The sequence below is a fragment of the Uncinocarpus reesii genome, genomic scaffold (assembly GCF_000003515.1).
Source record: "Uncinocarpus reesii 1704 scaffold_2 genomic scaffold, whole genome shotgun sequence".
In the NCBI taxonomy this organism is placed as follows: domain Eukaryota; kingdom Fungi; phylum Ascomycota; class Eurotiomycetes; order Onygenales; family Onygenaceae; genus Uncinocarpus; species Uncinocarpus reesii.
In genome coordinates, this window is record NW_003052499.1 from 1772843 (window position 1) to 1785889 (window position 13047).

Below are 13047 nucleotides of genomic sequence, written 5' to 3' on the forward strand. Positions count from 1 at the left end.
TTCCCTTCCTATTGTAAGTTAGAAGACCATATTTTCATGTTAATCATAAAGGGAGTCTGAACTTGCTTGAACGTCCTTATGACCTTATACAATCCACTTTATACAGTCCATCAAAAGAATTCGATTTCAAACTGAACAGGCCCTTATTAGTGATCTTACCAAAAGCATGTCGAATTTCATATTCGCATCTCATCCATCGACCAAAGTCATGTGCCCAGGGAGTCTTTGCTTCTCCAACAACCCCTAGCGAGCCTCCAGAGCGCACAATGACAAAATCAGGGATGTCGGATATAGACTTGGGAGATACACAGGTTTTGAAATCTCCGAAGAATAAATCCATCTCATGGGCACCGAACACATAGGTCATCACCTGTCCAACATTGTTAACGAAACGAGAGACGACGGATATTTCGTCTCCACAGTGATAAAACTCATTAGACAAGTAATGACGATGGGGGTTTTCCATGCGATGTAGAAGCACCATTCGTGACCAAGGATGGGCATCAGTACTCATCCGAACCTCCTGTTCAAATTCTGACCAATATCCCAGTACTCCCCGAAACTCAATATTCTTACGAGCATCGGAAGCTGTTCTGTTTTGACTCTCACGAAGTGGAGGTAATCCTTCCATTATGAGGTCTTTCGCCGCGAGTGGGATGACATTAGCCATAGTGTAGGGTTTTGGAGGGTTCGGCAGAGGGTATAGTTACTGTATAGAAGATGTAGGGACACTATAATGTGTGATATTAAATCTATCCAGGCGAGTTCGCTTATAAGGGATTTGGATATTATGTGTAGGGTGGTAACTGGATAAGTTAGCTGCCCAACACCCCCTCATGCAGTGAGCCTCACCTATACGAAATCCACCAATCCCTAGAGCTGCCCATGCCAAATCTCTCAAATCTGCAATAATAATTCATTACAGAATCTGCAGTCTGTTTCCTTGTTAGGCTTAGGCTCCATGCACCCCATTACCCAATCTCAAGGTCTGATCCGCTGGTATTCCTGTAATTCTCGTATCACTTTATTTTCCCCATGCTCTTTGCTTGCCGGGGTCCTTCTGCTTTGAGACTAGTAGGGGTCTTGAAATGGAGCTTTGCCTCAGTTGGAATGCTCGCGGAGATGTAGTTGAGATAACCATTTGTTCCACTCATTCCATACTGCCTTGACATCTTTAGCCTCAGGAGGTGGAGAGTCTGTTTCTTCTTGAGAATATCTTGAACACCAGCTTGGTCTGCCACAAGCTCTATCTCTTCCTTCCATTGGGGATAGTTGGCGGATCCTTTCAACATGGTGATTTCTTGATACCCTTGACTCTTTCATGGAATCTAGTGAGATATTGATCTGCTTCGGAGGTTGGATTGACCTCATGCCCAAATAACTTGCAGAAGTCTTCACTAGCTGGTCCTATTCCATTGCCATTTGCTTGGAGCTTTGCAAGCTTAATCTGGAGCTCTAGAATGCGTAGAGTTTTGTCTTGATCACTTTACTGTTCCATGGTTTCTTCGTACCCGCTTTCCTCGTTGAATTCCTCGTCGGATAGGTCTTTGTTGACTAGGGGACTTTGATATCGAGCTCGGTGACCTGTTACTGGCGTAGGGGTTCTTTCTTGTCTCGTAGATGCACCGCTCCTAGTATTAACCATAAGCAATTGAATTGATTCACATGCTGTACGAAGCAGAGGGCTCATAACCTGTAGTACCTAACAGAAAAGGGGGCCGGGAACTTCGAAGGATTAAATGAAGTTTCAAAGGGAAGCCCCAAGTCTCTTTTATATACTGGAAACGTTAGAACACTCCGCCAGCAGGTCCAAACTGTTGGCCCACAGAGGGACTCTTTCGTCGGCTGGACATGGGAGACAAGCATTGGGCGGAGAGCAAAGCCAAGGTCCTGCAAGATGAAAACTGAGCCCCCGGCGTCCACTGAGAGTGCCCCAAAGCCAGTCGATCTTGCAAAGTATCTATTAGATCACAGCAGTGTTGGATTATTTGTTGTTGATCAATGAATCAATGATGCCTAGTTAGTTAACTAATGGGCGGGAACGGAATAGCCGATGAAGGTTCGGTGTCTCCAGCCAGCAAGCGCCAGGCAGCAACACCGCAATAATGAAGCTAAGAACGTGAAGTTCAGTGATGTCCCTGGGTGATTCGCGGGGAAGAGACACCACTGAACAAGGCGCAGATTCACAGGAGAGAGATAAAACTGGAGTGCTCCGTCTCAACACTCCCTCTTCCAAGCTTCCAAAGTGAACCATGACTTGTTGTCTATAGTTGACTGCTCCATGATAATGTTTTGTCATGGACTGGTTCGACGACACTTGGATCGGCCATCTTGTTCACTTCTCAGAGCCACAGCCATCAGCATGGATTCTGCAAAAGAAACTGTCCGAGCACGCCGTCTTCCCCAAGAAGGGCTATGCCGAAGAATATCGTGTGCCCGCTGAAATCAAGGCCGTCTTTGTCTGTTCAAAACTTGGTGGCCCGGGTCCTCTCGAAGCCGTCCTCAAGATCTGGATGCAGTTGAGTTCTACATCGTAGATATATGAACGACCATCGCGTTTTATCCTGATGCCGTATGAATTCCAGGGTCCCGTTGACAAAAAGAGACATATTTATGGGAGGCGATATCGCTGACTGGGAGCGCGGCCTGGAGTGCGATTCGGGCATTGGAGAGCAGATTGCCCTGGAGCGCCTGACACAAGGGCAGTGTACATCAACTCCGCACTTCATTGCCTCGAAGGCGGCGGTTCAGGACGGCAGCATGCGTTTTCCTGGCGGATTCATGTACTACCTCTTGATGACCAAGCTCCCTGGCATCCAAGTCGAATCATTCAAAAGTCTCTCTAACAGAGAACGCTCCGAGCTTCGAGGAGCGTTTCAAAGAGCATGGCTGTAAGCTGTCTCACCATCAAAACGCGCTGTTTGTTTTAGGTGCATTGATCTGATGTTTTGCTCAGGGAGGTCAGCGCCTGTTTCGTCGTTCAGAGAGATGCAGGAATTTACAATCTGCTCTGGGACCGACAATCGCAGAAATGGTGAGTCCAGCACGAGTGCAAAAATACTTCTTTTCTGACCACTGCACAGCTATATTGTCGATTTTGAGAACTGGACGGATTCCCGCTACTACTTTAATGGCTGGTTAGATGTGTTGTGGCCCCTTTGGGGTTTGGGGAATGAGAATGAGTGAATCGTCAGCAATGAGATGGTGACAACGCTGCTGGCAAACTTGTCCCATGAACGCTACATTGAATATTATAATCCTGAGTGTCGCTAGTATCAAGAATTATCTCACTCAAAGGCGATCAACTCCAACTTGCCTCTTTCGCAGCAATCACATCGTCTTCTCCCTGTCGACCCGGATAGCTCTATGTATTAGTTCGCCCAGGGACTCAGGGCCTTGTGGCGCCCGTTCGGCTCATAGATCAAGGTTTGCGACTCTCGAATCCGATCATTTGTAAATTGCTGCACCAGATGGCGCAATGCCACCGGCAAGCGATTCCAATACCGATCTCTGAGCTTCGGTAAATACTGGACATCGCACACGCAGTACGCCCGAATGTCCTCGAGCATCGGACGAGTATTGAAAACTTCAAACGACCCGCCCGCTTCCGGCCGAAACAGTCTGCCGCCTTTCTCCTTGGCTGCTTTCCACACCCTCTTTTCACCAAAACCCAGGGAGATGAGGTCCAAATCGATGCACCGGGCAAGGCCACTCAGGTACGTCTGCAGTCCTCGCCGGCAAGCCACCTCCATCAACTGGATGTCCTCGACGCCCTGGAGGGCTACCCCGTAAAGGAAATAAAGCGCGTTGGAGTCGTTGCGGACGTCGAAAATGCCCTTGAGGATCTCGGGAGACTCGAAGATGGTCTTGAGTGTATCGCCGTTTTTCCCGCTGGTCGTAAAGGCAAGGGGCCCCAGGACATGGACGTCGATCAGATACACATGGTCTTCCGGCTGCACCAGGAGCTGGATGATAGAAATGCTGCCCAGTCTGCAGAGATTCACGCCTTCAAAATCGGCGAAGATGGCAGGCTTGGATGTCTTTGGCAGGTTGCTCAGCACGTCGACAAGCTGAGCCAGCGCCGGCTGCGAATCCACAACGCTTGAGGAGATCATAATTAACAATCTTCTGATCCGCAGTAGGAAAATAGATATCAGGGTATAATGATAGAAACTGTTAGATGACGGGATAGCCGCCTGTCCACAGCTCCATACCTGCGCAGGTCGAGGACAACTATATAAGCCTCAAGCTTTCAAAATCAATGATGCATATTTCATGACAGCAAAGAGCGAACAGGTGCTCTGGCTTTGAGAAGTCCATGGTTGATGTTCGCCTCTAGGAAGGAATTTGCTGTAGACAGCCGGAACTATGGAACGAGTCGGCTCCTTCGACGTAAGATGCACAAGAGCCACACGCAGCAGTCTGCCAGCAGATGAGCCGTTCCGTGACTCCAATGTTTGTGCATTGAAGCGGATGGTAATGGACCGAACGCTTCCGGCTTGAGGAGGAGAGTGATCAGCGAGATGTGTCTCATCGCATCTTGCTCGAGTTCTAGGCTTCCGCCGCCCCCGGAGGACCGAGCGTGTTGGCGCTAGTTCCGGGGAACCGCTGCCCCGCGAACTTAGTGCCTTTGGTTCGGGCTGCGAGCCTTGGCTGCCCCCAGAGCCTTTTCTCTTCACTTGCCGCCCTGTGAAATTCATCGATGGAATGAAGAGGAGAGGGATACTGGTCGCTCCGTTTCGACAGCCACATTGAATATGCTGAGACGTGATCGGTCCAGCGAACTGCCGCCGCTGCGTCGAAGAACGGTGAGACACGGCTCGATCGACGAGTGACAGACCATGGTAACTATACGCATATGTCCCAAGCCGTGTGCGATGCTAAAAATACTGATACTCGGACTAGAATGCTTCCAGCCCTGGATTACTCGCGTCCTCGTCTCAAACCGGTCTCCCGGACGGTATGGAGTTCCAAAGATGAAGCCGCACATTTACCCGGTGGTCAGCCTTTCGGAATGGTATGGTTGGCTTGAATATCTGATAGAGCTGTTCCTTTATCCCGGCTTGGTACTGAGAGGTTGAGATTATAGTAGCTATGCAAGTGCGTGCATGCTGGTCTGTGGTCGTCGAATCATGGAGCACGACTGTACGACACATCCTATGCTCTCCTCTTACCTTGCGCGAGGTAACTATATCGAGCTCCCGGAACTCGTGGCTAGCAAAAATGCCTTGATCCGATAGATAACTTATCTGCTATAAGCTCAAGGTATCTATGTGGACAGGTCAGCTGAATGGTCGTTGATCGACAAACAGCAAGTGCTATGCCGCTCTCTGGCCTATCTTTTGATTTCACGGCTGCCTGAGCTCTACCGTCTCAACCGATCATCTGCGGGTGAAGGCCATCTGTGCTTATATACCACCGCCTTATTTTGAAAAATGCTCTACGCTATGCGGTTTCTGGCACTGCTTGTGCCAAACTTGTATGCCGCGACCGCGCGATCCCTGGACTTTGACCCCATAGGATACGTCGACCAACTCATAGGATCCGTCAATGGCGGGCATGTCTTCGCGGGGGCAACGCGTCCATACGGCATGGCTAAAGCTGTGGCCGATGTGGATGGCCAGAAAACATCTGGCTTCTCGACTGACGGCAGTAAAGTGACCGGCTTCTCCCACATGCATGATTCTGGAACTGGAGGGAATCCGTCGCTGGGTAATTTTCCTCTTTTCCCGCAACAATGCGCCAGCGATGACATTAATACCTGCAAATTTTCGAAAGCCGCGAGGGCTGTGCATTACAATGCTGGCTCCATCAAGACGACTCCTGGCTATTTTGCGTTAACATTGGCCAATGGCATCGATGCAGAGATGACTGTTACAGATCATGCTGCGCTATACCGTTTTGCCTTCCCGCATTCGACTGATCGTGATGATGAAAATAATCCCGTCATACTCTTAGACTTGACCGATTTGAACGACAGCAGACAAAATGCGTCAGTCCTTGTTGAGAGCAGTGGGAAGATCACGGCAAACGGGACCTTCCTCCCCAGCTTTGGCAGCGGATCCTTTGTTTCTCACGTCTGTGTCGACTTTGCTGGCGCTGATATTCGTGATACTGGTATCTTCGTTGACGACCGGGCCGGAACAGTTCCCAAGTCGATTTTCGTCACGCGTGGTATCAATTTATACTATATTAGAGCTGGTGCATTCGTGAGATTTATGCCCGCCAACAGGACCACTATATCCGCTCGAGTGGGTGTTAGCTTGATCAGCGCGGATCGAGCATGCCAGAATGCCGAGAAAGAAATACCCAACATTCTAGGAAATTTCGACGACCTCAAGAAAAGTGCAGAGAATGCATGGAGGACAAAATTAGAATCCGTAAGCGTGACACCCGGCGGAGCCAGTGAAAACTTGCAGCGCGTCTTCTGGAGTGCTATCTATCGAACGATGATATCCCCGCAGGACTACACTGGTGAGAACCCACTATGGGAAAGCGATGAGCCGTATTTTGATTCATTCTATTGGTATGTATAGCTGGAATCTCCATGATTATTCGTAGATTGATGTATTAGCGCAGCATATGGGACTCCTTTCGTTCACAACTACCGCTCCTGGCCATCCTTGACCCTGCTGCATTGGCGAAAATGATACGCAGTTTGCTCGACACATACAAGTACGAAGGCTGGCTCCCGGACTGCCGGATGAGTCTATGCAAAGGGTTCACTCAAGGCGGGTCAAGTGCAGACATTGTCCTTGCGGATGCCTATTTGAAGAATGTGACCCAAAACATTGATTGGAATTTGGCTTACCAGGCAGTTGTCAAGGATGCCGAACAGGAGCCTCTAGACTGGTCTAATGAAGGACGAGGCGGGCTCATGAGCTGGAAGTCCCTGGGCTATATACCTGCAATGGATTTCGACTATCTCGGTTTCGGAACGAATTCAAGAAGCATCTCCCGCACCCTGGAATATGCTTATAACGATTACTGCATCGCAACGTTGGCCAAAGCGCTTGGGAAGAGTGAGTCAGATTACAGCAAGTATATGCAAAGCTCTGGAAATTGGAGGAATCTTTTCAAGGAGGATCAGACCTCGTTTATCAACGGTCGAGACACCGGTTTCGTTGGCTTCCTACAGCCAAGATTTCTGAATCGGACCTGGGGATATCAAGATCCTATTCTTTGCAGTTCCCTTGACAAATTCTGCTCGTTGACCTCGAATCCCCAGGAGACATTTGAAGCTAGCATTTGGGACTACCAGTTGTAGGCAGATCCTCACTAATAATAAGCAAATGGTGGCAACTGACCTTCCCCCCAGCTTCGTTCCGCATGACATATCCGCCCTTATCGAGCTATTTGGTGGTCCTATGAACTTCATAAAGCGCCTGGACTATCTCCACGATGCTCGAATCCTAGACATCGGCAATGAACCATCCTTCCTATCCACCCTCCTCTACCACTACGCCGGACGGCCAGGCCTGTCCGCCAAACGGATCCATTCTTACATCCCCTCCCGCTTCAATGCCTCCCGAAACGGCCTCCCGGGCAACGACGACTCAGGCGCCATGGGAAGTTTCACGGTCTTCACGATGATGGGCCTCTTCCCCAACCCCGGGCAGAACGTGTACTTGATCACACCTCCCTTCTTCGAATCCGTATCGATCACCCATCCGCTCACGAACAAGACCTGCACGGTGCGGAATGTTGACTTCGATCCGGGTTATGAGCGCATTTATATCCAGAACGCAACGTTGAACGGGAAGCCGTATGGGAAGAATTGGATCGGCCATGAGTTCTTTCTGGAGGGTATGACGTTGGAACTCACGCTTGGAGCGACGGAGAGTGAGTGGGGAACGAAGCTGGGAGACGTTCCCCCCAGCGCTAATGTGGGAAGGGCTCCGTTGATGGGATATTCGGGCGGCGAGTGGGTGATGTGAATCGACTGTTGTGTGGAATCGGGTTTGTCGTTTTCTCCTCGTTTGATGGAAAGAAAATGGCCGTGTTGTTTCCGACGATATAAACTAACTAACGATGTATGTAGGAAGTCCAGCTCCGCTTTTACGCTTGCAATTTCCTCGTTTTCTGATTCTTTTCACGCGTTGAAATGAGGAAGCTCTATACCATGCGTCTTTTTTATTTATACCTAAACCAACGGGAGCATGAAGAAAGATATCAAATAAACACATCGAAATGATTGCAAAAAAAAGGAGAAAAGAGAAAGCAGTATATTTTCATACTTATCATCGTCACATAAGAAAATACGGGAAACGAGGTAAAAAAAGACAAGTCCCCCTGGGTCTTCGCCTCCAATCTATCTGCACCCCTTCTTTCGGGTCGTGTCACCCACGCATCGAAAGTCGATCCCGAGAAAAAAAGACGACATAAAAAGAACCATGGTTTATGCGTTAGCTAGCGCAACCTGGGATATTTTGTTGTTTCCTTCCCCACCCCTTTTCCCCGCATTATTGTACATACATACAAGCACGAGAACGCTCCCAGCACAATTCTACATCGAAAGCTTTTCTAGTTCTTTTTAGTGGCATCGAGCAATCCTTGCATGTTGATACTCTTGGGACGCTCAATCGGCAGACCGAGGGCGCGGCTCCAGATCAACTGGGCGAGCGGGCCGAGGGCACGGCTGACACCGAAGGTGACGGTGTAGTATAGTGGTTCCTGGAAGCCATAATGGTGGAAGAGAACGCCGGAGGCGGCATCAACGTTGGGGTGAGGGTTCTTGGTCTGAGGTGGGGAGCATGTTAGTTTTCAGGGGTATCGGTTCAGAGAGTCGTGGATTGACTTACCTTGCCATGTTCAGTGAGGACGCCAGGCGCGATTTCGGAGTTCTTCTTGACGAGGTTGAAGACGGGGTTGCCCATGATTTCGGGTCTGGTGCTGGCAAAGTCCATCAGAGCTTCGAAGCGAGGATCGGGCTTTCGAAGAACGCCGTGGCCGTAGCCGGGCACAACTTGGCCAGACTTCAGAGTTTTCCAGAGATAGTCCTTGACATCCTGGTCGCTGAAGTTGTCGCCGATGGCGCTGCGCATGTTGAGGATCCATCGGAGAACTTCCTGGGCAGCCAATCCGTGGAGGGGCCCGGCAAGACCAAGGAGACCAGCGGAATAACTGAGGAAAGGATCGCTGAGAGCGCTTCCGACAAGATGAGTGGCGTGAGCGGAGACGTTACCACCCTCGTGGTCTCCGTGGAGCGCAAGGTAGAGGCGGAGAACGTCATGGAAGCTCTCGTGCTCCTTGCCGCCCTTTCCAAGAAGGACTGCGAAGTTGTATGCCCAATCCTGGGCGCTGTCGAGCTCTTGAGTGCCAACGGTGTCGACTTCATTGGGGCGGAAAACCAAAGCGGCAACACGGGGGATCTTGGCCAGGAGCGAAATGCTGTCGTCGAAGGTTGGCTCCCAGTAATCGGCCTTGTTCATGCCCTCAGCATACTTTTTGGCAAATTTGGATTCCGTGTTGAGCGCGGCCACAGCGACGGAAAGCTGGGTCATGGGGTGCATATCCTTGGGGAAAGACTTGATCATCTGGAGAATGTGCTTGGGGAGATGGGACTTCTCGGCAAGCTCGCGAGAGAAGGCGCGGATCTGAGGAGTGGTTGGGACCTGGCCGGTGAGAAGCAGCCAGAACATGGCTTCGGGCAACATCTCGGTGCCGGAAGTGCCCTTTGGAAGTTCCTTCTGGCAGTCCTTGATGGTGCGGCCGTGGAATCGAATGCCCTCATTGGCGTCCAGAACAGAGCCCTCCCAGACCATGGCCTTGAGACCTCTCATTCCGCCAATGGCGCTGGCGACTGTGACATCGCCGATCTTCTCCTCGCCGCGCTCCTTCAGCTGCTTGAGCAGGGCACGCTTGGCGGGGATGGCTTCTCTCAGGACGCTCTTGAGCTCAGATTCCGCGGCGGAAGAGTAGGATCGAGAAGAGCCTGCCACTGCGCGAGAGGGAGCCGCCTAAGATCCAGTTGCAATCAGCAATTGGGATTCTCCTTGGTGAGTATGGGAGTCCACTGTACCTTTGCAGCCCGAAGGGCCTGGCGGGTAGCTCGAGCAGCCAGAGCCATTGTTTTTGCGGGAGATTGAATGACGTAATTAGACTGGTGAGGTCGGACAGCGAGCACGCAGCAGCAGTTGAGAGGCGATGGGGAAGTTGGGGAGAGGCGCGCGAGAGTGTCTGCTGAAGAAGAGCTTGCAGGAATAAATTTCGTCGGCGGAGAGATGATGGACAGTCTCGGGCCAAGGGGGGCGGCTTGCGGCGGTTAAGCCAGAGCGTGCTTTTCGGCTGCGGGAGCCGAGGGACCACGGCCGGCTTGGCGCGATTGGGTGCGGTGAGCCGGTGAAGCAGCAAAAGGAGAATCAACAGAGGAGAGACAGCTCGCCTGTCGCCAGTAGTTAGCTAGTCGAGTGTAATTCAATCAGTCTCAGCCCGCCGTCGATTCCGCTGAATGGACGCTGCTGGCGATGTGGCCCTTGAGAGTCCCAAGTCACATCGCGGAATCGGCCTCATGTCAGCGTTAGTAAGCCTCGTCTTTGATTCCGCGAACGCGATGTATATCATGAATATATATTATAGAGCAAACGCCGTGGAGATGGGCTGTGGACGAGGCTGGAGTGACCTGGCCTTACATGACCATATCTCCAGTGTATCCTTCTACCAATGTCTACACCCTCTCCTGGGAAACTCACAAAACCACCCCCGATAAACAGCAACGGTACACCACGCGGAGCAAGATTCCTGGTTGGCTTGGGCCTGAGCGTGTGCATCGCGATCCTGGCAGCGTGGTATCTTCGGCCTGTGCTGCTTCGACCTTGGATCAGTGCTTCAGCGCCATCGTCACGCAGATTAACATCTGTACGCAGGTTCGAATCTGGCACTGGCACCGGTGCTGCAAAGATTGCCAGCCAAAGACCATCGAAAATGGCTTCTCAGGGGGCAGATTCACTTTTGTCTACGGGGAATAGCCGACGGACACCGGTTTATTTCCTGAGCCACGGAGGGGTGCGTTTACCAGCTAGTTAGTTACTTGTCATATCGGACTGTTGCTAAAACGCCATGGTTTAGCCCAACATAATGTACCAGCATGATCACCAGGCATATCGCAAGCTGCAGCAGATTGGCAAGGAGATCACGAGCAAGGTGAAACCCCGGGCGGTGGTGGTGTTCTCTGCGCACTGGCAGGGCGGAAGGGACACGATTCAAGTGAATACAGCCGAGATTACAGAGCTTATATATGAGTGGGTTCTCCCGGGGCACCGCATCGCAAATTCGAGGATGTCTGCTGACCACACATTTCTATGATGAAGCTTCTACGGCTTTCCATCTCACTATTACAAAGAGAAATACCCCAATGTTGGAAGCCGAGAAATAGCAGACAAGGTCATCGAAGCCATCAAGGATGCGGGCATGAATGTCGAAGGCGTCAAAAGAGGCTTGGATCACGGAGTTTGGGCGAGTTTCAAGTGCGGTATGTATTCGACAATCGCCGGCTCACAAAAGACCAGAGTAGGCCGCTAACGATATGATCAGCTTTTGACCCAGAGGACAACCCCCTAAATGTCCCCGTCGTCCAAGTTTCCCTCTTCGACACCGAGGATCCCGATCAGCACTTTCGGCTTGGCCAGGCGGTCTCCAAACTCCGCGAGGACAATATTCAGATAGTCGTCTCCGGGATGGCCGTGCATAACTTGCGCGATTTACGCTTTACCTTTGGAGATCCACGGCCGCTGCCGTACGCGGTGAGCTTCGATGAAGCGCTGAAGGAAGCCGTGACGTCAGCGCCTGCAGACAGGCAAAAGGCCTTACGTGACCTGTTGAAAAGGCCGGATGCAAGACAGGCTCATCCGACGTTTGACCATTTGCTGCCAATTCATGTGGGAGCCGGGGCTGCGGGAGACGACGCAGGACAGAGGTTGTTCACTCTGCCAGAAGGCAGTATGAGCTGGGCGCAGTTCCGATTTGGTGACATCCCAGCGAATTGATGTACACGAAAAAGTGTCTCGGGGCATACTTTTGGTATTTTGAAAACTCTAGGAGTGTGCTGGGCGTCTTGAAATTAGGGACGGTGAATTCGTGAGTATATAGATACAGAGAAACTTGGCGGGTCTAGGTCGTAACAACAAATTTAAACACGGACAAAACACTATGACTCTGCTTTCACCAGCGTTGTAACTTTTTGTTCAATCTCCTTATCCGTTAAACCTAGCAAGATGGAATTAGTCCGGCAGTCGCATCTGCGGCTATTCTCCCGCCGAGCACATACCTAGCAGCGATTCTTGCTTTTCCTTCCCAAACTCTAGTGCATCTACTTGTCAGCTTACACGTCCCGCACGTGTCCTAGTTGGGCCCCGTTGTGCATACCATATCTCGCAAATATTCTCGGCTCAATATCTGAGGCTTCGCGGATCATGATCGGTGTGAAGGGGTTATGCTTCTTCATCGTCGGGTACGCCCGTTTCAGGAATGTCCTGCGCCGGTAAGGTCAGCACCATCCCACCTCGCAGACAGCAATCTCCCTTTGCTTGGCCTGATCTGGAGTACAACTGACCTTGTCGCATCCCCGTGCGCGGACGAGTGGCAGAAGAGGAATCGAACCTCCTTGAGGCTCTTGCTAAAAGCGTACTTGGCAGACATCTCGAGCGTAACAGCAGGTGGCTCTCCTCTCGACTAGAATCCTGTCCGGACCGTGAATTGCAGACGCAATGCGAGCTCAACTGAACGGCGGAAATGCTCACTGTCGTCGCAACTGATAATGCTGACTAATATTGGTGGTTATGTAAGCAAAGTCAAGTCACGTGGAATTGGGCCCGACGACGGCCTCTTATTGGCCAGCCGGTGACTCTGAAGCTGCGAAGATCGGAGGCCAAGCATCGCCGCATATCAACCGTCAACTCGCCATCAGGATCCAGCGGTTGTTTGCGCCAGCGTGCTGTTTCTGTGCAGTTCAACTCTCTCCGCTCAATCATCGCCGGGACCGCATCAGGACACACCTCCAGTCCGTCCTTTCCATCACCACTCCGCCTCTTTCCCGCTCCTCCCGCCGTC

General features: G+C 51.2%; 6 protein-coding genes across 6 annotated transcripts; 3 read left to right on the forward strand and 3 right to left on the reverse strand.

The window, feature by feature from the left end:
* Positions 1-1019: 1019 nt before the first annotated feature.
* UREG_03578 (uncharacterized protein) lies at positions 1020-1292 on the reverse strand (the record flags this gene model as incomplete). The annotated part of the gene is made up of 1 exon (XM_002544015.1): positions 1020-1292. The coding sequence occupies one exon, from the start codon at positions 1290-1292 to the stop codon at positions 1020-1022; it is 273 nt and encodes a 90-aa protein (XP_002544061.1).
* A 1005-nt stretch (positions 1293-2297) lies between these two features.
* Positions 2298-2895, forward strand: UREG_03579 (uncharacterized protein; the record flags this gene model as incomplete). The annotated part of the gene is made up of 2 exons (XM_002544016.1): positions 2298-2533; positions 2586-2895. The coding sequence occupies 2 exons, from the start codon at positions 2298-2300 to the stop codon at positions 2893-2895; spliced, it is 546 nt and encodes a 181-aa protein (XP_002544062.1).
* A 476-nt stretch (positions 2896-3371) lies between these two features.
* On the reverse strand, positions 3372-4990 carry UREG_03580 (uncharacterized protein; the record flags this gene model as incomplete). Its single annotated transcript, XM_002544017.1, has 4 exons — positions 3372-4101; positions 4215-4233; positions 4295-4848; positions 4947-4990. The coding sequence occupies 4 exons, from the start codon at positions 4988-4990 to the stop codon at positions 3372-3374; spliced, it is 1347 nt and encodes a 448-aa protein (XP_002544063.1).
* Positions 4991-5435: 445 nt separating this feature from the next.
* Positions 5436-7937, forward strand: UREG_03581 (uncharacterized protein; the record flags this gene model as incomplete). Its single annotated transcript, XM_002544018.1, has 3 exons — positions 5436-6526; positions 6580-7263; positions 7319-7937. The coding sequence occupies 3 exons, from the start codon at positions 5436-5438 to the stop codon at positions 7935-7937; spliced, it is 2394 nt and encodes a 797-aa protein (XP_002544064.1).
* A 586-nt stretch (positions 7938-8523) lies between these two features.
* On the reverse strand, positions 8524-10069 carry UREG_03582 (2-methylcitrate synthase; the record flags this gene model as incomplete). The annotated part of the gene is made up of 3 exons (XM_002544019.1): positions 8524-8739; positions 8802-9959; positions 10022-10069. The coding sequence occupies 3 exons, from the start codon at positions 10067-10069 to the stop codon at positions 8524-8526; spliced, it is 1422 nt and encodes a 473-aa protein (XP_002544065.1).
* A 1007-nt stretch (positions 10070-11076) lies between these two features.
* On the forward strand, positions 11077-11984 carry UREG_03583 (uncharacterized protein; the record flags this gene model as incomplete). Its single annotated transcript, XM_002544020.1, has 3 exons — positions 11077-11240; positions 11310-11470; positions 11533-11984. The coding sequence occupies 3 exons, from the start codon at positions 11077-11079 to the stop codon at positions 11982-11984; spliced, it is 777 nt and encodes a 258-aa protein (XP_002544066.1).
* Positions 11985-13047: the final 1063 nt, after the last annotated feature.